The sequence below is a fragment of the Gymnodraco acuticeps genome, unplaced genomic scaffold (assembly GCF_902827175.1).
Source record: "Gymnodraco acuticeps unplaced genomic scaffold, fGymAcu1.1, whole genome shotgun sequence".
NCBI classification, from domain to species: domain Eukaryota; kingdom Metazoa; phylum Chordata; class Actinopteri; order Perciformes; family Bathydraconidae; genus Gymnodraco; species Gymnodraco acuticeps.
The window spans coordinates 1,508,447-1,533,251 of record NW_022989843.1 but is presented as its reverse complement, the minus strand read 5'-3'; the positions used below and the strand labels follow the sequence as shown (position 1 = coordinate 1,533,251).

Below are 24,805 nucleotides of genomic sequence, written 5' to 3'. Positions count from 1 at the left end.
TGCATCATACAGTATACATCCTATCCAAGCAGGCAGAAGTACCTAAGAGGGGAGCTCAATGAGAATTTAATTGCAGGGTTGTGAGTGCAATCTGTGGACATAATAACAGACTGTTTTAATAGGTGATTCAATTAAAAACAGGACAAATATGAGACACCTCGGGGCCATATGCTTGCTCCTGCCTGGAAGTCTCTATAAAAAAAAATCATAAATCAACAGATAGTTTCCAGATTAATCCTTGTGACATATTTTAGTACCAGACTGAGCCCCCACGTGGGGAGTCTGCATAAATTGCCTCCTGTTGGATTTGATTGGACAACATATCGATGATTGGCAGGAGGATGGAGTCCAGTTTGTACACTCATATGTTTCTATTGGCTGTCTTTAGTGGTCGCTCCTCCTGCAGACCACACACCATTGGCTCAGGGAGCTTCGCGGAATGGCTGGGAAGTTGTAGTTCTTTACAGCAGACGCACATCTGTAGTGCTTATTATCGACTGATATGAATTAAACTACACGTCCCGACGTCACGCTACGGGCTCATATAATTGTTGTGAATATGTAATTGCGCTCGTACGACTGGTTGCTTCTAAATTTGGCTTCGCGGTGGCAGGCTGTACAGTCTGTGAGGTGGTCACTGCGCCGGTGCTGTGTGAGGATGTCAACATCAACGGAGGCTGAAGGAAATTAACCGATAAATGCGTGACCACGGGACGCCGTGGAGAAGCTCTTTCGCGAACAAGCAAGGTCGCGATATGTCAAAAGTCGACGCTTAGTAGAAAATCGTTGTGAGTTTAGAGAGACATAATTAAGCTTTGCGCGCGTGCAGTAACGCGCTGGAGATTCTTGGAGAACACCGAGACAACTGCTGCTTCGATTTTCACATTGAATGGACTTTTAAAATACTGTCTTAAAGCATGGCAGCCAGCCAAATGTCTCAGGATGTTTCCTTTCTTTACGGAACCTGCACCTAACCCGCTAACCGGCCAGTGACTGACCTTTTACGCACAGTGAAAGATCCCTGCTCCCACAATTTGTTTTTTTGTTTATGCAGACGAACTTTGCAAAACATTTTTAATGATTCGAGATCTGAGCAAGATGTACCCCCCGGCACGGCATCCGGTAAGTAAAGGAGCAGCATCAGCCAAGGCATTATGCGCAGATTAACAGCCGTGCGCCTGATGCGTAATCAGTTTAGATCAAGTTTCCGTGCCACTGCGCGCTTGCCCGGACAATTGCGCTCATTGTCAAACTGCTGCAGCTGTGTGTGTCTGTGAGTGTGCGTGGGTTTACGTGTAAAGAGACTGAGTGAAACCAAAAGGCCATCCGTATCACAGTGGAGCCTTTTGTTATCCAGTTGTGTGTGTGTGTGTGTGTGTGTGTGTGTGTGTGTGTGTGTGTGTGTGTGTGTGTGTGTGTGTGTGTGTGTGTGTGTGTGTGTGTGTGTGCGTGTGTGTGTGTAAATGTGTGTGTCTGTGTCGTCACACTGAACTAAGTTGGCTCAGTTCTTCCTCTCTCTCTCCTCCCCTCCGTATGCCATTTGGTTTGGGTCGAGGTCCCCCACCAGCCGGGACAGCCGTTAAAGTTCACCGTCACTGAGTCCTGCGACCGGATCAAGGAGGAGTTCCACTTCCTGCAAGCCCAGTATCACAGGTGAGAGTTTGGATGGAACTTGTCATTGAAAAATATGCTCATCCTCCAAAAGTCAGGAAAAATACACATGAAGCATTCCAACTTTGTATTGAGCTCAATATGTTGTTATGGGTCCATGCAACTATTGTGGAGGAAATGTTGTAATGAGCATGGTCACTTCTGTGATGTCAACCTCCTTTGTACTAGGCATGTATGAATCACAGTGTGACCAAAAGGTTTTGGGAAATGCATGACGCAACGACATGAATTACAAGACAGAAAACTGAATTTGATTGAGGAATAAACCATTCTAGTTTGAAGTAAATAACCATTTGGGGATCCCATGAAAGGATTGTCTTCCAACCCTCAATCCAACATGGGGGCACATTTAACATTTGCTCCATCTATTACTGGAGAGTAACCATGGTACAGCCCATCAACCTCATGCACGTCTTGCTCTGCGAACGCAAGTGGTGTGAAATACCTTTTTACCCAACATGATGAAGTGTGAAATACATTGCTTGGAGGCAGAGCCATACGCTTGATACCAATGCATAATAATCGCCCACTTCTGGCCTCTTTGTAATTATTGCTCAATCACCTGGTGAGATGAACCAGCGCTGACCAATGCTTGAGCTGAATGAGCTGAAACAAGAATAGTGCTGGCTCCATGCGTTAAACTGTGATCAAACTGCAAATGCATGAAATCCAAATATCAGAGAGACACTTTGGTAATAAAACAAATAAAGAGTTGGTCATATGTACAAGCTGAATAGCAATCGTAATGTTTCTTTTGAGTACTCTCCTTTTATGGAAGTCAGGATTTATTTAGAAGAAAGTAAAGAAACGTTCTTTGAGCTGTCACATGTAATATAGTTTGAAATATCTAGAAAAGCTTTTTGAAATGTATATTGTGTAAAAAGAAACGTGTCGCTATTTAGATTGTTAGCTGAGTAACTTTGTCAACCTTCTCGTTGATAAAAACAACTGTCAGAAATGCTTCATCATCAAGCTCAAATTAATGTTCATGTTAAAACACTGTATATCTAAAGTCGTTTAATTTGAATCTATAATTTTATATTTTGTCACGTGCAGAAATGCCTCAATTTGTCTGTATTTGGCTCGTCAGCATCCTAACTTTTCCTGCAACAGTGTATACCTGACCATTGTCTCATAGATTACACGGTTAAAAGCTTGCTGTTGTAATTTGTTGAGGCTTTCCAGTAAAAGACAACGTTTGGAAGAGTTAGGCTTTTGTGTAACCACACTTGTAAAACGGATCCTCATATGTCTGCTTTTTGTTGATGGTGCAGTTTGAGCATCCCCTCACACTGTAAAGAATATATGATGAAGTTTGTGTGGTGGTTTATTGATCCATTAATTACTGCACTGCACCTGCTGAGTAAGTGTCTGTGTCTGCAGGGGAAACTGGTGGCATCCAAGCAACTTATTTGTCTTTCTTTGTTGCACTCATATTTTTAAATACACTTTAAAATGTTGTAGTCACTTCCAGGCTCAGTTATATGCAGATCATTTGTCTGGATTGCATTTTTTTGTTTCATGTGAGAAAACCTGGAACGTAATGTATCTTGTAGACTATCCTCATTTGAATCCATTCATAATTGTAGGTGTTTTTCTGTAATCTTTCACTTTTAAACACTAACACAATGTTTCGTTCTGCCTACAGTCTGAAAATGGAGTGTGAAAAACTGGCCAGTGATAAAACTGAGATGCAGAGACACTATGTCATGGTGAGTCCCGTTGACCATGTGTGTGTTTTTATGTGTATGTGTGTGTTTTACACGTTTGTTTGACCTAACATTGATCTTTGTTTTTCTTTAGTACTATGAAATGTCGTATGGACTCAACATCGAGATGCACAAACAGGTAGGAAAAGTGTGTTACTCTTATGTTAAAGCAAGTGAAACTTTAGTAGGCGTCAGAGGAATGTAGCTTTTTTTTAAATGGGAAGGATATCATGTATTTATCACCGCCACTGGTACAAAGTCATCACAGGAAAGAAAAGCCCATATTGCAGTCACATGATGGCAGTTTTCAATATTTAAATATCTCATGTTGTCCCGCCATCTTTTTTGAGGCCCCATCCAGACATAAATATATAATAGTTCTAATATTATTATTCAAAAAAATGTTGGTGATAGTAATATTCAAGTGTTAGGTCTGAGGTGTGTCACATTATAAATATGTGAAAATATCCATCTGTTGATTTTTGAAAATCCCCAAATGTTGTTTAACACTTACTTTAACAGTTAAGAAGTAAAGACCATAACAAATCGGGATATTACATGTTAACATTACATTACATCAAAGCGACTTACATATATTCAGTACTGTGGGCAATAGTGCATTTATATAATGCTTGTGTTTTAGAAAATATAATATCTTGGCTGCCTAAATCAAGAAGCACATTCAGAGCTTGAGACTTGGTTAAAAGCGGGGTATCTTACTGATGCCATATGTTTACTATTTATTAGAGATGGTTAGACGAGCCTTTGAAGATTCTGGAAATACCTCCAGCGCAGTGGTCAGTTTTATCAAACAACCTTCTGGGTTTTTTTCAAAGATCCCCGGGTAATTATTTTGAGGAAGTCTGGATGCTTAGCTTGAATGTAATGGAGACAACAAGAAGCCCAAACTGGGGCTAGTGCGCTTTGTGAGGTTGAATAGCAATTCAACGTGTGGATAATGATGTCGTCAGTTTAATTTAATGAGAAAATGGGCTGAAAAATGTCTCGAGTGAGCGAGGATTTGGCCTTTAACGAGCCTTTATATTACTGCTGCCTTTTTTAAACGTGGAAGGTCATTAGCATAAATGTCTGTGTTAACCACACATGGGCTGCCAGGCTAAATGGGCCACAGCTAACCAGCTACACGTTCATTTCCAGAGAAATGGTGTGTGTCGTGTGTGTGTGTGTTTGTGAGCATGAGAGGAAGTGATAAATGCTTGCTCTTTGTTTAGCTGTGTGTATGATATTCTGTTGCTGTGTGTGGCTGTGTGTGTGTTCTTGGGTGGGGGTGTGTGGCGAGGTATCTGTTTAACAGCCTGTATGTATACTGTACATGTTTGCTTAGTATGTGTGTTTTTGTATATTTGTCTGTATGCACAATGTAGTTGTTTATTTAGTTGTGTGTTCAGTATTTGTGTGCTTTGTGTGTGTATGCATGTGCTCATATATTGTGGACCTTTAATTGTATGTGTGTTGGTCTTTGTGTTTCTGTGTGTGGATTTACACACACATGCAGCACTTTACTGGCACACTAATCAGACTTGTCTGATGAAACAGGGGGTGTCTACTATAAATCCCGCCGTCTGCTGCTGTCAGGGTGTGTGTGTGTGTGTGTGTGTGTGTGTGTGTGTGTGTGTGTGTGTGTGTGTGTGTGTGTGTGTGTGTGTGTGTGTGTGTGTGTGTGTGTGTGTGTGTGTGTGTGTGTGTGTGTGTGTGTGTGTGTGTGTGTGTGGTTGGCGTCCATACACCTGTATGTTTATTTGGGGGAAGGGAGAATAAATGAATAGAGATAAAATGTGGCCTGTGGCTTTGTGTGGTGGCCAATGATTTCTGTCAGGGACCAGTTTTGGAAGGTGAATCCCTGATTTCTGCCAGCAGTCTGTCTGTCTGTGTGTGTCTGTAGTGTGTGTGTCTGTTGTGTGTATGTGTGTGTGTGTGTGTGTGTGTGTGTGTGTGTGTGTGTGTGTGTGTGTGTGTGTGTGTGTGTGTGTGTGTGTGTGTGTGTGTGTGTGTGTGTGTGTGTGTGTGTGTGTGTGTGTGTGTGTGTGTGTGGGTGGGACTCTTCGTAGAAAATGATTTTGCTGTGCAGGCTGTGTTTGTGTGAACCGGTACACGAGTGTGCATGGGCGTTAATTGTGTATCCAGTCCACTGACTCGGATATGATGGTACGACGTGTGTGGCTCTTTGAGTGGATTCCGAATGAGGGGGTGGGGTGGGGGGAGGGGGGTTGTTGTGGTGGAGATATTGACGGGGAAGGGGGGGGGGGTGTTGTCGAGCCTCAGTCCCATTAAGGCAGCCGACCTCCACTACCAAGTGAATTGCTAATATTGCTTGTTTAGCATTTTCTGAGGGTAATAGGCCCATTGATTTTTTGGCTCTGCTCTGTTTTATTTACACAGAGGGGCTTTGGTGCACTCGTTAAAGAGAAATTGACTCATAGGAGGAGAGGACGGACAGGGAGGCAGAGAGTGGGGAGAAGGAGGAGAGGAGGGATAAGGCGGGAAGATCGTACGAGGGATGTAGAGCATGGGACTGAGCTGCCAGAGGACAGCTAATCAATTGCAAATTAGCAAGGCTGAAAGAGAAATAAAGCAAGCGAAGGATTGGGAGAAAAAGGGAAGGAGGAGGAATGAGAAAATGGTGAAGGAAGGAAGTAATAAGACGTTTTGATACTGAAGACCGACAGTGTTTTCAACAAGGTCTGACAACTCATTTTACAGCGGCGGATAGGGAGACATTTGTTTCATTTTGAGGATTTTGGTCACGTAATGTCTTACTTCTAGAAAATGCAGTTAGAAACAAGATTAAAATCTCACTGAAACCTCTGAATTACAAAAAATATTATTTTAAATAACTTATTTACTGATATTTTACAAATGTAAAGTATTAACAAACAGATTAAGATTTTACTTTAAATGTAACTTCTGAATGTACATGAGGGTGAAATTGTGGCGGATTGGAGGAGAATAAGGCGATGCATTTTTTAGGTTGGGCCTACGCACATATAAAGCACACTGATTACCTACATCTTTGTATCTTGTCCCAAAATAAACCAAAGACAAGTTGCAGTTCTATGGATGTGACGGACAATTGTTGGCTTGGTGTAGTGCCTTTTTTGACTGGTTATATTCATGTAGCTGTTAAAGATATACTGTTTAACATTTACACATCAAAATGTCTAAAGAACTACTATATTATTATATTTATTGATTTGTGTACTTACATTATCCTAAATGTTTCCTATAGATTTCAAATCTAGATACATTTGTTATTATAATGAAGGTGCACAAAACCAGCTGCCAGAAGCTGTCATATAATGTACTTTAAAAAATAAATCTTGGTCTTTTTAACTATATTTTAATCAGATGAATAATTTGTATTCATTGGACGTCTGGATTTTAAGATATCAGATGAACAAGTTGAGCTAACTTTATCGGTTAGCTCCAGCTTCTCTGCCCTGTGTCCGCCTGGAAAATAATGATTCTTCGACCTATAGACATGCAATTTGGACATTTGGTAACACATCGATATAAAGTAAAGTAATTAAAATCCAGAAAAAACCACTGGCATATTTATTTGTGTTTTTATTTATGTTGGCTAATTATATCCAGTGGCGTTTTCTCCTGGAGGCCAAGGGAAGCCAGGCTTCCCCTGTTTTTTCGGATTGTAGTTATAATTTTAATAAATAAATAAAAACACTTCGTTTGGTTTCGGTAAGTTTTCGGTGCTGTGTGTTGCTGCCGGCCCGTCTCTCCCCTATTCTCATTGAGTATTTTACAAATAGTGAAACAGCGCCCCTCTACATGTTATGGTAGATTGCACTCTCTGTTGCGAGAGGAGGCCAGCCGAAATTGGCTTCCCTTGGTGAAAAAAAAATGGAGGGATTGACCAATCAGATGAGGCTCACGTCATGCCCCTGCCAACCTGTGATTGGTCAGGGCCATGCCAAGGGAAGCCAGAGGCGGCTGGCTTCCCTTGCCTCATAATCCAATCAAATCGCATCAACTTAGTGTTGCAGTGACACATCCTAAAACCCGGAAGTAAGCTGCGCTCGGGTTCCCTCGACAACAAAAGCAATGGGAGTTCTCCATAGGATTTTGGAAAATAGCTGGAAATAAGGTCAGTGGAAAACGAACCTGTTAGATAAATGCACGTTGTGTTCAGTCGGATAATATCCACATGTCTACCCTACTTTTATAATTTTTAAATCATAACTCTAATCGATAGAATATAGATAGCGTCACTGCACCACTCTGACCGCCGTTAGAAAGTAGCAAGCAACTGAAGCAAGTGCAATTATGGAGGGTGGAGATTTGGAGTATTTAATCAAAAATAATTGTATTAAACTTCCGCTACAGCAGCAACAACAAATACAATCTGATGACAGGCCGATGCCCAAACTGGAGCTGTGTACAGCGAGGAACAAAGGAGCAAATCGGACGTAAAACGTTAAAGGTCTCCTGATTTAGTTTGTGAATTAATGCTTATTAGAGTTTGGGCTGGAGAGTACGTGCGGACCTGTCGGTTAGATAACAGGCGTGTGTAAGTCCTGCATCTGTATGATACAAATGTGTGTAAAATGATACCGGGTGCTGTAATCACTCATCTGGTTACGTTATTACATTGACCACCACACCCCCGACCCAAAAGAAAGGACGTATTATTGGCTTCCCCTAATTTTTTTCCCACGCCACGCTACTGATTATATCAAGACTCAATGTTTTATTACAGTCAATTAAGACTCCACGACTGACCCTCATGGTAGGGGGAAGAGAGGGTTTATTTTAAACCTTAATAAGGTTAATAAATACTGCATAATCTTCATTAAGCACTCATTCTGAAGCTTGCATTGTCTGTATAGCTGTCTGCATAGCATCCTTTGTTTTTTCCTCTCCGTTCTTACCTACCTATGAAGTGGTGTCTTTCACACACCCACTCACAGACAGTCACAAAGGAGTTCAGCCTTTATATGGTGGGGTCCATTAGGGTGTATTAGCTGGTGGTGAAAAGTGGTGCTGATGGTGAGATGGACATTTGATCTTCTATCTGACCCATCTGACTCAAGGCTCCTGGCTGATCTAATGTCTTTGTTGTTAGGAGTTAAAGGGAGAGTATTTGAGCTGTTGTTTCCTTTCTTTTGGCAACATGTTTGGTGATCAGTTGTTATTGCTGGGATCTTATGCTGTCATCACAAAGAGAGTACCGTAGTCCAAGAAGCTAAAAGATAGCAAGTAGGTGCTCTCAGGTAAACAATGAAAGCATATTCAGTGGCGAGCTCTGTAATAGCCCTATTTTTCTCTCCTCAAAAGGCAGATCACGCCATTTATTGCATGTCGTTGATCTGATCACAAGGGGCAAACCACAAAATAAGAAGCTTGATGTTGTACAGTTGCTCACTGACTTTTCTCTTTTTTTAACCGAAGGAGCATTTTCTCCAGCAACTCACACAGAGGGTCGCAGAAATTCAGCGCACATGATCTGGCCTTTGAGGTTACCAGGGTTTATGTGACCACACAGTCCTTTCATCTAGCAATAAGCTCCATGAATCAAACAGAGTTTGAGTCCTAACCTTAGAGGACTCTCTGGCACGTCGTTTCTTGTTATTTATTCACTGTGGAGACGGTGACAGGTACAGGTCGAAGTCGAGGTATGCTTGCTGAAGGAAAAAAATCTCTAGGTTTAAACAAGCCAGGATTACTTTTGTTTTCTCTCCTTGGTCTCTGTAGTGTGAACAGACATGTTGGCTGAACAGGCTGACATCTCCTGCACTCTGTCCGGCATTCACGATTGTCTGCCATTGATGTAAAATGTCACCTGAAATTGGTTGTGTTGCCTCGTAGAAAAGCATCTCCATTTCCTTTTCTGCTCCAGTGCTTTTGTGTTTTTGTCTGTGCCAAAACCTCAGGGTCAATTCTTCAAAACGAATCGATTGGAGGTTCAGCGTGTAGTTGTAGTTGTTAATGGAGATCCGTATCTTTACATTACAGCTTTAGAGTTGTTATTTTTACACAGTGTGTGTATATCTGACAGTCTTTCAAAAGTATGTTGTGCTTTGAAGTAATTCATTTGTGCAACTGATGATTTTTGTAATATAAAGTAACTTTTTAACATCTGTTTTGATTGATCAAATGGTGACTTGTTCCTTAACAAAAGTAAAGAATCATAAAATAAATAGAAAATATCCACATGTTATATGTTGAAGCTTGTGATTAAATCATATCGTTACAATAATTATTAATCTAGCATTGCATTTTCCATTGATTGTTTCAGCTCAAATTTAAATCACTACAAAATCCATGGTATTGTATTGTATGATGTGTTGTTATAATAACTTGGTAGATAATTACCAGATACAAATGTCTTTAAACAGAGAGCAGGAAGTTTGCATTACTTTATGTCAAAATTAAGTAATGTTTGGTGTAGTAAACAATACACAATGTAAAATGTCAATACTACATCAAGGCAATAACCAAATGAAATGAAACCCCACCCCGTCTTCCTCCTTACTTCCTGTCAGCTTTTTCATAGGGGTATACATTGCCCCCAAATACTTGTGCTACAGAGCCATCTTTGGGAGTATGATGATGTTGCAGCGAAGTGTCCAAGCAGATATGGTAACATCTCCCAACCGATCCTCACCTCTGTAGCTGTCTACCGTCCGTTCACTGTGTCCTTCAACAGTCAGAGAGGAAGCTGTTTTTTTTCATTCACTTGTTAGGGTGCAAATACAGAGCATGGCCTTATTTGTCCTCAACACATCACACTGGATACCCCTGAGCAAGGCACTAAACCCCAACCAACTAATAAACAGTGAAGTTTCCCAGAGACTAATATGTACCGGGCAGCTCCCCGGTGTGTATGAATGTGAAGCAGAACCAAGCTGAAAAAGGGCATGTGTGCACAGCAAGTCTTCACAGGATAAACTTTAGATATAAAATGAAAATGTCAGTGTTTTAGGTTGTGTGTGGCAGAGTGAGTTGCTGTGTTAATCACAGGTAAGTTGGACTCCCTGGAGTTACCAAACTGCCTGACAAATGGTTCCCTAAGTCTACTGATAGCTGGTGCTCAGACATCCTGTGGTCATGTGTCTTACAATATATGTTTTTGACATGTATTGCCTCTTAAGTGTTGTCTGCCAATCACTCAGTTATAAAAGCACAACAGCAGAACAAACGGAATTCCTGAGAGTATTTTCTGACCAGTATTTGTCCGTAAGTGAATCATCAACATTGAATGAACTAACTCAGTGGAATCTCTTCAGTAAATTACCACTCAAATCTGTGGAAATGACTGCAAATGTACGCAGAGTGGAAAAGGATCAGCATGAAGCTGTGTTATTGCCCTCATGTTTGTTTTTACCGTCTGTCTGCTGTCTGGTTATGGTGAACATCGGTGCACTTCTTTAAGCATACTCTTAAATGGCAAAACCTTTGCAGAGCTGCTGCTGCTGCTTCTTTGCCAGAGCACACATCTTATACCTGAATACAAATCAGTACAACTTTCAGCCCTGGACTGCTGATCTCTAACATGTGCTTAAGTATTCATCCTAATATGTAAGAATAAACTGTATTTAAACTGTACTGTAAAAGTGCAGGTGGAGTGATTCAATAATTTAGGTCCTCTTGACTTGCATTTTCAAAGGATCTATCTGGAAGCTATAGATCTCTTGTGTAAAGGTTTTGCTTTGTTTCCTGTTTCGGACCTTCTCACCTGTCTTGGATTTTTCTTGTACGCTCTTCAATACTGTTGCCAACATGTAAGCCTGTTCATGTCCTTGGCCTTCAGGAAATTATCCTTGGTCCTAGCTTGCCTTAGGAGTATTTTCTGCATTTGAGTCTTCCTCTATTTCTTGCTGGTGTTCACCGAATGTGACACAGGGTCTTATAACTTGTGCTTTTCGTGGTTTTAGTAGCAACCGTCGTCTATAATTCTATTCCCCCGATTGTAGCAATCAACATACGAAAAGGGTTAGCGACACGGGACAATGGGTGGAATTATTGCATTTTTTCAAACCCCCTTTTTCTGCCACTGCGTCAATTAAACTCTGAAATTGGCAGTCAAATCAAGCTCGTAAGATACAATAGCCGCCTATTTGGGGGTCACCCCTAGAACAAACTGCTGTAGGCTCTGGAAGTCATAATATTTAAAAAAAAATCAGAATGACAGGAGTGACCGAGAGTTCTCCAACCATTGTGCTTGCAGGTTACGTGACCTCTTGAGGATATACTGTAAATTATAGTTTTAGTCTTACAAAAAAAAGAAATGGTGTTTATCCTTGTGTTCCATTTAGTGTGTGGTTGAGTGCAAGTCTGTGTCTCCTTTTGTGTTTGTGTTCGGATTAGAGTTGCACTACTAGCACTCCCTTTGGGACAGTGGATCAGGCAAATTTCCTGTAAAAAGAAATACCTACCTGATGTGGAGTGAGAGAGAGTGCTGTATAATCTTTAAAAGCCAACCCTTGGGTTTAGTAAAACATCTGATGAATACAGAGAAGGCTGTGGAGGTGTGCACCTGCCAGTGTGCACATGGTTGAGTTTTTGTGTAGCATCCTGGTGCAGTGAGGTGTGTGCGTCTGTCTGAAGGGTTTGTATCCATGTGAGGTTTGCTTTCATGGCCTCCGGGGGCTTCTGTTACTGCTGATACCAGAGCAAAGTTCACCTTGTCAAGGTTATACACATGAAAGAAGCCCTTGACAGGATACTACTGCATTGGACTTGGAGACATAATCATATTTCATTATGGCTTTTTTCAGTAGATTGGTCTTAATTTAGCTGATTAAAACAAATCCACAAACAAGGTCATAATGAGTTACTAACTCCCTCGTTGGATGACATGTAACAACCTTCTTTTTTGGTCAGTCTGAATAATTTCCCTTTGTTCAGGCTTCTTGGCAGAACATCTGCTTTACTTTTAACATTGAATAATAAAGCACTTTCTGTGACGCTTTTTCTGTTTTGGTGACATTGGTGCTAAGTGCTCATTACCGTGCTGCCTGTGCACTGCACTTTCCAGAGATCATCTTTGAAACACACAGTGTGGGTGGTACTTTGATGTCTTTTATCTTGCATTTTTATGCACATGAAGTTTGAGTTTCTGGTGTTTTTTCTCTTTTCGTGGCCTTTGCTACGCAGACTTCCAATCACAGTTCATGTGTTTATTAAATGCTTAATTTAAAAGAGCCCCTGTGGAGTTTTTGTAAACAAACTAAAGTTATGTTTACATTCGGTGCTACTCATTACAACCAATTGTGTGTATCCTCGAGGTAAAACAAATGCATGGAGTGTATGTCCTTCCTCATTTAGTCTCTGTAGGCCTCAGTTCCTGTGAGACAAAAGATTTTCCTTGGATAAAACCCGCCAGACATGATGGTTCTAACACCCCACGTAAAAGCTTTCAACAACTGAGAATTCATCAAATTGTTTCACATGAGCTGGCTATCATGTAAAGAAAACCAATGTGAGCTATTACTATAATGTTTAAGTCATGTGAAGAAGACAACGCCTCCTTGTCTGAAGTTGAAAATGATTGTGTTGTGTGTGCCCACCACTCTGTCTTGCAGGCGGAGATCGTCAAGCGGCTGAACGCAATCTGCGCCCAAGTCATCCCCTTCCTCTCTCAAGAGGTAAGATTTAAAACATGCCTGTCACTGTGAGTTAAAACAGAGGTGGGTGAGACACACACACACACACACACACACACACACACACACACACACACACACACACACACACACACAGATTATTCTGGGATAATCCTCCCTGCTCGGGATAGGCTGATATGCTCTGAATTTATTAAATGTCTCCCACTAACATATGCAGGAGCCAGCGGCTTAGAGTGTGTGCGAGAAAAATCCTTTGTGTTTAAGCTTATTTGGTTTAGTGTGTGTGTCCACCTGCATGCACATAAAGTACACTGTGTGCTTGTAGTGGGAGTCAGATGTGTTTTTAGTACAGTATGTTTATTATGGAATATTCTGGTGTGTGTGTGTGTGTGTGTGTGTGTGTGTGTGTGTGTGTGTGTGTGTGTGTGTGTGTGTGTGTGTGTGTGTGTGTGTGTGTGTGTGTGTGTGTGTGTGTGTGTGTGTGTGTGTGTGTGTGTGTGTTTTGAGGTGTGGGAACAGCGGGAAGGAGTGAGTGTGGACTCCAAAACTCTCCTCCAGATTAGCCATGGATTAGGAGGGTTTAGGGTGGATTAGGAATAATGGCATTAGACTGCGGTGCTGCTACACAGCCCTGAGGCCCGCAGAGGGGGGGGGGGGGGGGCAGGGAGAGGAAACAGCTTTATGCTGCTTTTGTTTTGATGCACAGCCCTGTTTACGTGTGCATATGTTTATTATGACAATCATATTAAGATTGGGCAGAAAATCACAATGACTGTGTGTCTGGAAGAGCCTATTGTGTATTTTATTGTGGTCATTTTTTTACATTTTTCCTTTTCACAGTTTGGAGTTTTTCTTGTTGTTGTCACAAATACGATGACATACTTAGTCAACCTAGTGTATTGTGAATTCATTGCTCAGAAGTATTTGCTATTTTTTGGAATTATCCCTATAATTCTATATTTGTTCATATAGATGCAAATTGAGTCTTAACCAAGAGTATTTTAATTTATCAAGCAACTCACGTTAGAACTGAATCCTGGGTCATAGTCTAGTCTTGTTTCTTGATTTAAATCATGATTTCGCTAAATGCAGATCACATCTTTTCTCGTTATTATAGGTTTATCTTTTTCTTTAAAAATAAATAATTTGTCGGGTTTGATCTCAGCAAGTAATGTGATTTAATAAAGTAAGGTTTTGGTATCAGTATCATAAATCAGTCCGGTAGTGGACATTTTTATTGATTATATTTTTTAACAAACCAAACCTTTAATCCGACATTATTTAGCTGAACTGATCTAATGATTTTGGTAATGTGTGACAGTTACTAGCAATTCATAAAATAAAATAAATATCTTACCTTGTGTACATTTCTAAAGGTTTTCATACTGATAGCAGCTTTTCATATTCACTTATAAGTGTTTCCTTAGTTGCAACAGTGTGCCAGTCAGGGAAACTCTGTCTCTTTTTCTGGTTGGATTACTGACTGTGTTTCCATCAATTATCGTGTCACTTTATGGCAAATACATTCTAAGGGCAAAGGTGATCAAATGAAAAGCATCTGATTGGGTTGAAATATCAAAGTAAAAAAGTGATGGTCTATTATGTTTATGAGAAGTTGGTAACAATGCTTTAGAAGCTATTGGCCAATATTCACCTTTCATGTGTGTGAGTCACGTTTAGACTCTGCAGAGGTGTAGCTGAACTTGATGGTCAGGTTCATTTCCACACTGGCTAAGCTCTTTCGTCTCTGCCCTACTTTGATGTTTTGCGCTCCTGAAGCTCTGCTGCTCTCTCTCATCGTGTGGATCTGTCTTTCTCGCTCAGTAATCTGTGGATGACTTGTTGCCCTGTTAGCTGTCTGTCTCTCAGGGTCTCTCTCTCTCCACACATATGTCTTATTCTCTATAGCTACACTATTCTGAGATGTGCAACAAATATACAATAGAATTTCATTTAACTTGTGCTTATAGCTGATATAATTTGCATTTGCCAATTACTCTTGCAAGATAATCTTGCTCTATCTTATTCTTCACTGTTTTTTCTTGCACTATTTTCTTTTCTTATGTCTTATATATATTATGTCGCATTGTTGGAGGAGCCTGGCATGCCTTTGAATCTTGAATCTCGAATCTCTGAAAAACTGATGGATGGGAATTGTTTTACTATCCCTAATGCAAAGCTTTTAGTAAGCCACTGTCGCTTAATTGTGCACCGATTGATGGCAAAATCCTTGTTTAGATGAGAGGTGTGCAGACAGTTTGATCTTTATTTATTTCAGATAATTGTGTATGTCTGTTTCAACAGATATTATTTTCATCATCTTAGTTGCTGCTGCTGCTATATCTCACTCTCTCTGCTGTGTCTATCTCTCCCAGCATCAGCAGCAGGTGGTGCAGGCGGTGGAGCGGGCCAAGCAGGTCACCATGTCTGAACTCAACGCAATCATAGGAGTGGGTACACACACACACACACACACACACACACACCACACACACACACACACACACACACACACACACACACACACACACACACACACACACACACACACACACACACACACACACATACAGATTTAAAGAAGATGCTGTAAGATAGGCCTACATCAAACTGATTTTCAGAAAGTGTGTGTGTGAGAAACTGTACATTAAATAACACTAGACAACTAAAACCATTTTCCATCTACAATGATCTCCAACAGCTGATTTCCTACACCTGCCATTACTCTCTCTCTGTCACCCATCCATGCCTGCGTTACAGCAACACATGAAGCTGCGCATATACCAACGACTGAAAATGTTAACATGATTTTACTTAAACTCGGCCACTTTCACGCGGTGCTAATGCAAGCATCACTTATACGTGGGCATAAAGTAGGGGGCCAGACTAGAGACTAAATGCCCTTGCTCCGTGCTCCAAATGGCAGTTTTTTCCTCTCCTGGATCTTTGCAGCTTATTTTGTCTCAGACCATGCAAAGTGCTTCAATTTAAAATGCAGCATAACACTGATCATGATCTCTGTGTGGTTCAGCAGCAGCAGCTCCAGGCTCAGCACCTCTCTCACGGCCACGCCATCCCCGTCCCGCTCACGCCTCACCCGGCGGGCCTCCAGCCCCCCCTGCTCCCCGGGGCCGGTACTGCCAGCCTGTTGGCTCTGTCCTCTGCACTGAGCCACCAGCTGCCGCTCAAAGACGACAGGAAACACCACGACAGCAACAACGAACACCCGAGAGGTAAGGCCTGCTCTGTGTTGAGTTGTCTCAATATTTAATACAAATTGCAAAATCCCGTACTCTTTTATGTCATTCATTAGCAGATACTAAATGTGTATAAAAGACAAACTGAAGCCTTTATCTTTTGTTCAGTTTATGACCCCAAATGTATTTTTCATGTCTGGCTTATCCAATCAAAGTTAAGAATTAAGAATAATACCGGCACTTGTACTAGCTGATGCCTAATTGTTATTACTCTGAATGAACAGCAGTTAAAGCAATTAAAAACTGATTTGTCATTATACAGTTTTAATTGGTCTAATAAGGAGCTATATACCATCATGTTGCCTCTTTTCCTTTGCACACGCCGAACTCTCTGCCAATTCTTCTGCGATCTGACTTTGAGCTCAAGCATTTAATTACAGTTAATAGAGACTGTTTGTCTGTGTACGAGTGTGAGTGTGTGTGTGTGTGTGTGATAGAAACTGTGTGTGCCAGCTGTTAATTACTCTGTTGCAGCATGACTGTGAGGCTTTTTACTGAGCAGCAGAGCATTTAACCTTGCCCTGTAGCTGCAGTAAAGCTACGGCTGCTAACCCAGGTAATACTCTCCCCCATTAGGAGTACAATCAATAACAATCCAATGTATCTAGCTGAGTTCCTGTGAATGGGCGTGTGTGTTTACAGTATATTAGAGGTTACTTTATTTGTAGTTTTACTTTGTTACCAATGTAGTGTAATTTTGCCCCCCTGGGCTCCTTATATTACAAATCCATCAGCTTCTTGCACGCTTTGAACAAAGTCTGGCAAAGAGAAATACTTTTTGAAATCTGTTCATATCTGTTGCCTCTCTTTTCTCTTGGAGTGTAATGTGTGCTTATGTGTTGGTATTATCTTTCTGCTTTTCATGTGTCTCTTTGAACATGCATTATCGCGCTTGTTGCTCTATCATTTAATGCCTTAATTCCTTTTCTGTCTCCTGCCCTCCGCCTCCTCAGACAGAGACTCGGTTAAGGTAAGTTATTTATTTCATTCTTTTTTACATACAGATCCCACTCAACCCGCTATTAATTAAACAATAGCAACACTTCTTTAGCAAGTGACACAACCCACAATACAGCAACTTCTCTTTCATCTATCAACATTACCGCACAGATTTCTTTATTCAAATGTAATTGGTAACACACTTCCTGGGAGCCGAAGACTAGTATTTTGTATCACATGCAAATAATGTGAATTGAGACCGATAAATGATTCCTGCCGCCCTCATTCAAAGCTGTGTCAACTATAAAGAGAAAAAATACACAAAACCCGAGTCCAAATATGCTATGACTTATAAGGCATGATAATAACTCTTAGCCACATTTATTTAAATCCTTTTTGTCAACGTGATGTTTGTTACGAAGTCACATTCAATCACAGAATGACTCAAAATAAATTCTGATGTTGTAGAAAACAATGTTTCTGTGTAATTTTACATTAAGTACATTATAATTGTGTTGTTAGTATAACATAAACTATATTAAATACATTGATATTATGCTTGTTTATTTTGTAATACACGTTTTTCTCTCATCCACTAGTGGTATTTATACACATTCATTTAAATCAAATTTGGAAATGCAGACAAAGCAAAATAAAGAGAAGCGGATGAAAAAAGCAAAAAGCACACGTCTGACTAGTGAAGGAAAGAGGGAGTTCAACCAAGCAACATTACATCCAGCACTTGTAGTAATTAGTCCCTTAAACTGAGCCTTTTTCCCAAGGCAAACATTTGGTTTGTTGAATACTCAATGAGCAGATTAGCATTTCTTTATTCAGGCAGCCCAAGCTTACACACACACACACACACACACACACACACACACACACACACACACACACACACACACACACACACACACACACACATACACACACACACACACACACACACACACACATACACACATATGCATGTATTTAGCAGGTTGTGGGTGGTCTCTGGTGTTTTTAGAGTAGGTGGAGACAGGAGGAATGTTTAATATGTTACCTCAAGCCCCCCATGAAGTGCATCATCCTGCACACACACACACACACACACACACACACACACACACACACACACACACACACACACACACACACACACACACACACACACACACACACACACACACACAGCTGTAAGCACCGTGATGGGAGCGATTAGCTGTGTGTGTGTGTGTGTGTGTGTGTGTGTGTGTGTGTGTGTGTGTGTGTGTGTGTGTGTGTGTGTGTGTGTGTGTGTGAGGTTATCAGAAATTTGAGGTAAAGATAGGGAGGCCTGAATGATGAATGCCTTTCATTAGCGCCCTGTGAGAACACACACAGCCAACAGTCACTTCATGAAACCAATAAGCCCGTTGTCAGTGGTCCACAGTTGCCTTGGCAACAGTCCACTGAGTTCAGTGTGTGTGAATTGCATGAACATCTGTGCCTTAATGTCCTCTGCCTTTGCACGTCCGCCGGATAAAGTTGCTAGTTGCAGATGTTCATTTGTGTCTGTTATTGTTGCCAATACAGACTATTATGTAGTTGTGGTACGTTCAAGGACTGCACATCCTTAAGTCTGTCAGACACACTTATCCCAAGTTAATTATTGGTTCAGTTGTCAATGACATTGAATGTTCCCTTTTCAGTCAATTAAGCGACAACAGGATGTTTGGAGTAGTTGCAATTAAAACAGTTTTTTTTAAATTCTCTGACCTTTAATACAATCACTCAAGGTAAAACTACTCTTTAACAAAGTGGACAACCTTGATTATGTACTGTTTGTTTAGAAAAAAAGATGGGGGATGAATTCCTAATGAGGCGGCGTGGTTACGGTTACACTGACCTTTAGACTGAATCACAAAAGTAAACCTTCTGCGGCGGTGACCGTCACACTTTTCTTTTATACTTTTTTGTCTTGATTTTTTGCTTATTGGTTGGCTGCAATGTGTCTCTTTTGAAATTGTTAGGATGCTTTGTTTTATCTTTAAAGAAAATCAGTTTACAAAGTTCAGGCTGGACTTCCATGCTGTGTTGGCTGCGGAATAAAAAACAAGTTGAGTGGAATAGGAGAAGGGATCAGAGGGGAGACTGACTTTAAACCAGATTTAAAAAGGTTTTTTGGTGTGAGCTCAGCCATCATTTTTGAGGGATATTGAGCGAAAGCTGAGAAACCAGGGGATCAAAACAATTCTCAGATATTTACAAAGCAGAAATGTACCTTCTCACTGCTGGTGGCAAGAAGCAACATGTTAAGGGATGGAAAAAGAAAACAGGAAAGGTGGAAGCCAAAAACAAAGTGAAATGAAGTAAAGATTTAAAATACAGTAATTGGCAATTCCGATACTGTTTAACAAAAACAAATTATATAAATGGCTGTATTTGTGTGAATGTATCAGTCATCTTGTTTTGAGATACAAGGCCAATTCAGGAGCTGTTGTTGAACATTATGTATGCTGAAGTTAAAAAGGAATAACTGACCTTGGTAACAGCAGTGGAGAATACATAGTGACATGATATCATATCCAATACTGTGTTACATATCATAGCATTTTTATTTTTGCATTGTGATACACAATTATGAGTATTGGAGCAACTTAATTTAGTTTTTTAAAACTGGGTCAGTGAAAGCCAAAAGGGTAGAAAAATTGAATTTCCGAAGGGGCCCTTGAGCAAGACCCCTAAACCCCAGCTGCTCCTTTCGAGTCAGATCAGGCAGCTTCCAGGTGTAAATTGTGTGAATGAGCAGGAAGTTCAAGGAAAACAAAGGCATTCAAATCAGTGATAGTCTCTAGGTAATAAAGCACAACAAGACAAAACTACAGAGTCAAAGTACAGAATGTTATCATGATGATAAAAACACCTCTTAAAGCTCCAGGTTATTTGTTTACTGATACTATTTCTCTTTAAACAGTGTTTAACATGTAATGCAGCCTTAACATCCACCTTGAGGATTACTCCTGACTTCATGCTACTTAACGACATTAAGAGACGCTCGGTCATCCTGGGCTTTTACAAGAGAGACACCCAAGTTGTTTTCCAAAACTGTAATTGAGCAGCACAGTGAAGGTTACAGGTATCATTATCAGGACTTGCAGAATCAATTTGAAATGGGAGGCAAATATAATTACGGTGTGATGGTAAATTAATAGTTTCACCCAGTCACAGCGCACATGCTTCACACACGCTTGTACTGCCGGCAGAGCCTTCATTTGTCTCTGCAACCAAATTAATTTGCCTTGATGTTTTTCAAAGAGCTAATTTACAGACTAATTAATCTAATGAGACTAGAAAACGTGTGATAGAGTAAAGGTGGGGAGGGGGCTCAACCTGCTCTGTCTCACTCAACGAGAGACACCTGAACACACACTGACATCTCAGCATTGTTTGCACATACGGAGTACTAAAATGTAAACAGGTACAAGTGTGGCCCCTTTACAGACACACACACGCACGCACACACACACACACACACACACACACACACACACACACACACACACACACACACACACACACACACACACACACACACACACACACACACACACACACACACACACACCGAAACTCACTCCTCCCCCACTGAATCTTGTCATCAACACTTGCAGCACGGCAAAGGGCAGTGGAAAGGTTACAAGCGTGAGTTAGTGGAAAGGTCGAGTTAAAGGTCCTGCTTTATGTTCCTTCTCTCTGTGAAGAAGAAGCCTCCGAAAGAGAGAGAGATCAGCAGGGACAGGCCGAGCAAGAGGGGAAATGTTCAGTTGACCTTATTTTGATCTTTGCTTCTTAGAGAGGATTCATCTGTCATTAATGCTATTTCAAATATGCCATATTTGATTAAGAAAAGAGAGACATCAGTGGACCAGCTTCAACCCACAAAACATCTTCAAACATAATGTGTCATCTCTTCAGCTGTGTCTCTCTGTAAGATTCCTTATTGGATATCTTTCAAGTGTAACCTGAAAAGGTAGGCCCAAAGTACTAGTGGTAATTGCCAAATACCCCCGTGTCTAATTTACTTTACTTGACAATAATAGATGCAATCTCATTTTCTATATAAAAGGGTTGGTTCTCCCATATAACAAACAAATGTTCTCTCTTTACCTCCTATTGTTCGTAGTGCAGATGTTTTATTTGACTAGTTTGTTTGGAAGATATCTATTTTCACCCAAAACAAAGGAATTAAATGGAATAACATTTATGGGTTTTTCCACTTGCCTTTATTTAAAATCTTTACACTGAATGTTTGACAGGACATGCTGAACAAGCTTTACAGCTGCTTTAAGACATAAGGATAAAGATGGTTCAAATCTATTTAAATAAAAACACAGCATTACTTGGGACACTCAAGTCTTTCATGTTTCTTCCAGAGTTCATCTGTGTCCCCCTCGGCCAGCTTTCGGACCCGAGAGAAGCACAGGAGTTCAAGCGATTACTCCTCCGACAGCAAAAAACAGAAGACTGAGGATAAGGAGCTGGCCTCTACACGCTATGTGAGTCATCATCATTTATTTTACCTTTAATGACTTAGGTACATTTTTATATGTATACCTTTTTTCCTTTGTGAATGAAAAGCAGAAGCACTTGATTTTCTAGTTTTGTGATTATTACCACATTCACTTTCGACTAAAATGGAGTCTGGGCTCAAATTGACCTTTTTAGAGAAAAAGAAAGGAGTGCTAATTTTCAAATGATAAATTGACAAGCACAAAAAATGTACATGCAAATGCAATGTAAAAGTTCTTAGGTAGTTTGTATAAATCTTACACAAAGATGTTTTCAAAATTGTAAGTGTGTGTGTGTTTTTCTACTCTGTGTCTATCCCAGGAAAGTGATGGAGAGAAGAGCGATGACAACTTGGTAGTGGATGTCTCCAATGAGGTACAACACATCCTGGCGTCTAATGTAAAAACATTTATGAAAATCCTTTTTATTTTCTAATCTTTGCCTGTGATCACCCACCAAAGGATCCAGCGTCTCCACGAGGAAGTCCTGCCCACTCGCCTCGGGAGAACGGATTGGACAAGAGTCGCATGTCGAAGAAGGATGCTCCACTGAGCCCGTCCTCCATCGCCTCCTCCAGCAGCACACCTTCATCCAAATCCAAAGAGATTAATTTGGTGAGTCGTTGGGGGTAATTATAGCCCTCTGATCTTTTTCTTCATCATTTCTCAGGGTAGTTTTCTATTTTTAGGCATTCAGAACAAATTCATTCATTGTGCGTAAAATATATAAAGGAATCAAGGCTTGATTTTAATGATGACAAACTCCTGTCAGAGTTTGCAAAACGGTAAATAGGATGATAAGAAAAATGTGAATAAATGGCTAAATGTGAGTGAAAAAACCCGGGATAATATCAGGTTCAGAAAGCGTTTATAGAAAATCTATTTTATGCATCATAAATTAAATCGCAGCTTAAGCACATGTATAATTTAAATTTGTCTTCATTCTCTTAAATCTTTTCACAATTAGATTTTTGTTTCACTTTAAGTGCATTGTTTGATCAGTTTGGGATTTACCTGATTTCAAGCCTTTTTTTGTTGTAGAATGAGAAGTCCACAACGCCTGTGTCCAAGTCCAGCTCCCCCACATCCCGCTCCGACGCCCCGACACCGAGCAGCACCTCCACCCCGAGCCTGAGGTCTGCCCCTGGTAAACCTGTAGGGATTGAGGCGCTTGGTGAGTGTTGCAAACAGAGCTTCAAACCTCTCTGAATGCATCCATGAGACTTTGCAATCAAATCAAATAGGCCTTCTAACATCAGATGCAAATGTCCCAACTTGTGTCAGACAGTGTTTTGTCTTGTAGCTCCTGGTCTCCGCACGCCGTTGGCTGTGCCCTGCTCGTACCCGAGTCCGTTTGGAATGGTTCCCCACCCGGGTATGAACGGAGAGCTGATTGGAGCCGCAGCAGCATACAGCGGGCTGCATAACATTTCTCCACAGATGAGTGCGGTCGCAGCCGCTGCAGTGGCAGCTTACGGACGCACACAAGTGGTACACAAACATACACAAGTTCATTGACATATGTATGCATAGTACCAAGTATGGAATTAACTCCATGTTTGGCGTGCCGAGAACTGGCAACCAAAAATCTATAATAGCAAAGGCCAAAGTAAAATAAAGGAATTTATTTTTAAGCAGTTTAAGCATTCTAACCGTGTGCCTGCTTCTAGTGCTCATTCAAATTACCATATCTGTTCACACTCTCTGTGTAATCAGAAACATTTGAATCGTAAAATCTAAAACCAAATGGCAAACATGAAAAAATGTGCCAGAAGTGAGAGAATATCATTTTTAGGGATAAAAGGTAGAAATGTTTTATTTGGTTGGATGCTCAGTCAGCATTGATTGGTGATTTACAGATTGAAAACAAAACAAACAAAGCTAGAAGAAACGTGTGGCTGAATACAAAGTGTGAATTCCATAAAACAAACAGATTTTCAGTGATTCCATTACATTATTTATATTGTAGTTGTCAGTAACTGCTTAACGTTATCGTTTTTTTGTACTTGTTTATCGTAGTTTACGGTGCAATTAATACAGAAAGCAGTTTTCAGATAATACAGTATGCAAGCTACAAAAGCCAGTTCATGTCTCTTCTTAAAAGATTATTTTGAACATGCAGCATGAAAACTAGTGTTTATTGTTTGATTGTATTCTAACCTCTCTTCTCACATCTTATAGGTAGGATTTGATCCTCACCACCACATGCGTGTCCCTGGCCTTCCTCCCAACCTGTCAGGCATTCCTGGTGGAAAACCGTATGTTTCTTCCTTCGTTTAATAAATCCCCATTTACTTTTTTTTCTTTCTCACATGTGCATTTTCGCTTACCCACACTTCCACCTCTATTGTCACATTTTCTTTCCTCTAGAGCGTACTCCTTTCATGTGAGTGCTGATGGACAGATGCAGCCTGTGCCTTTTCCCCCTGACGCGCTGATCGGCCCAGGCATCCCGCGCCACGCACGACAGATCAATACCCTGAGCCACGGGGAGGTGGTGTGTGCTGTCACCATCAGTAACCCCACGCGTCATGTCTACACCGGCGGCAAGGGCTGCGTCAAGGTGTGGGACATCAGTCACCCTGGAAACAAGACCCCTGTTTCCCAGCTGGACTGCCTTGTGAGTGTGATGAGCCCTCCATCCATGCAGTGTTACTTAATATATGGGTGAAATACAGAATGTCTTTCTAATGTTTTGCCTGCTACTCCTTACAGCAAGCAGTTTATGGAGTGATCCTTTTTTTCACAAAACTACTGTGTGTGTGTTTATCAGAACAGAGATAACTACATCCGTTCCTGTCGGTTACTCCCGGATGGGCGGACCCTCATAGTCGGGGGCGAGGCGAGCACTTTGTCAATCTGGGATTTGGCTACACCAACGCCACGGATCAAGGCTGAACTCACCTCTTCAGCACCTGCATGCTATGCTCTGGCTATCAGCCCAGACTCCAAGGTCTGCTTCTCCTGCTGCTCCGACGGAAACATAGCCGTGTGGGACCTACACAACCAGACCCTGGTTCGGTAAGGAGCTGTGGGGGGCGTTGTGGAAGGGTTTTTAAACCAGTTATAGGATCTGAGTCTCTAATTCAGTC

At 41.0% G+C, this 24,805-nt stretch overlaps 1 protein-coding gene across 2 annotated transcripts in view; it reads left to right on the top strand.

The window, feature by feature from the left end:
- The first annotated feature begins 427 nt into the window (after nucleotides 1-427).
- Nucleotides 428-24,805, top strand: part of LOC117560927 (transducin-like enhancer protein 4) — a 30,557-nt gene continuing 6,179 nt past the window's right edge. Inside the window, exons 1-16 of one of the 2 annotated variants that reach the window (XM_034238069.1) lie at nucleotides 428-1,122; nucleotides 1,568-1,653; nucleotides 3,320-3,383; nucleotides 3,475-3,519; nucleotides 12,941-13,003; nucleotides 15,358-15,432; nucleotides 16,017-16,215; nucleotides 17,193-17,209; nucleotides 21,579-21,701; nucleotides 22,036-22,089; nucleotides 22,176-22,328; nucleotides 22,755-22,887; nucleotides 23,017-23,204; nucleotides 23,895-23,971; nucleotides 24,084-24,333; nucleotides 24,487-24,734. In XM_034238069.1, coding sequence (XP_034093960.1) covers nucleotides 1,078-1,122; nucleotides 1,568-1,653; nucleotides 3,320-3,383; nucleotides 3,475-3,519; nucleotides 12,941-13,003; nucleotides 15,358-15,432; nucleotides 16,017-16,215; nucleotides 17,193-17,209; nucleotides 21,579-21,701; nucleotides 22,036-22,089; nucleotides 22,176-22,328; nucleotides 22,755-22,887; nucleotides 23,017-23,204; nucleotides 23,895-23,971; nucleotides 24,084-24,333; nucleotides 24,487-24,734 — 1,820 coding nt within the window. In that variant the 5' untranslated portion in view covers nucleotides 428-1,077. Of the gene's footprint in view, nucleotides 1,123-1,567; nucleotides 1,654-3,319; nucleotides 3,384-3,474; nucleotides 3,520-12,940; nucleotides 13,004-15,357; nucleotides 15,433-16,013; nucleotides 16,216-17,192; nucleotides 17,210-21,578; nucleotides 21,702-22,035; nucleotides 22,090-22,175; nucleotides 22,329-22,754; nucleotides 22,888-23,016; nucleotides 23,205-23,894; nucleotides 23,972-24,083; nucleotides 24,334-24,486; nucleotides 24,735-24,805 lie in introns of both variants that reach the window. The other variant, XM_034238059.1, reaches the window with a different exon arrangement.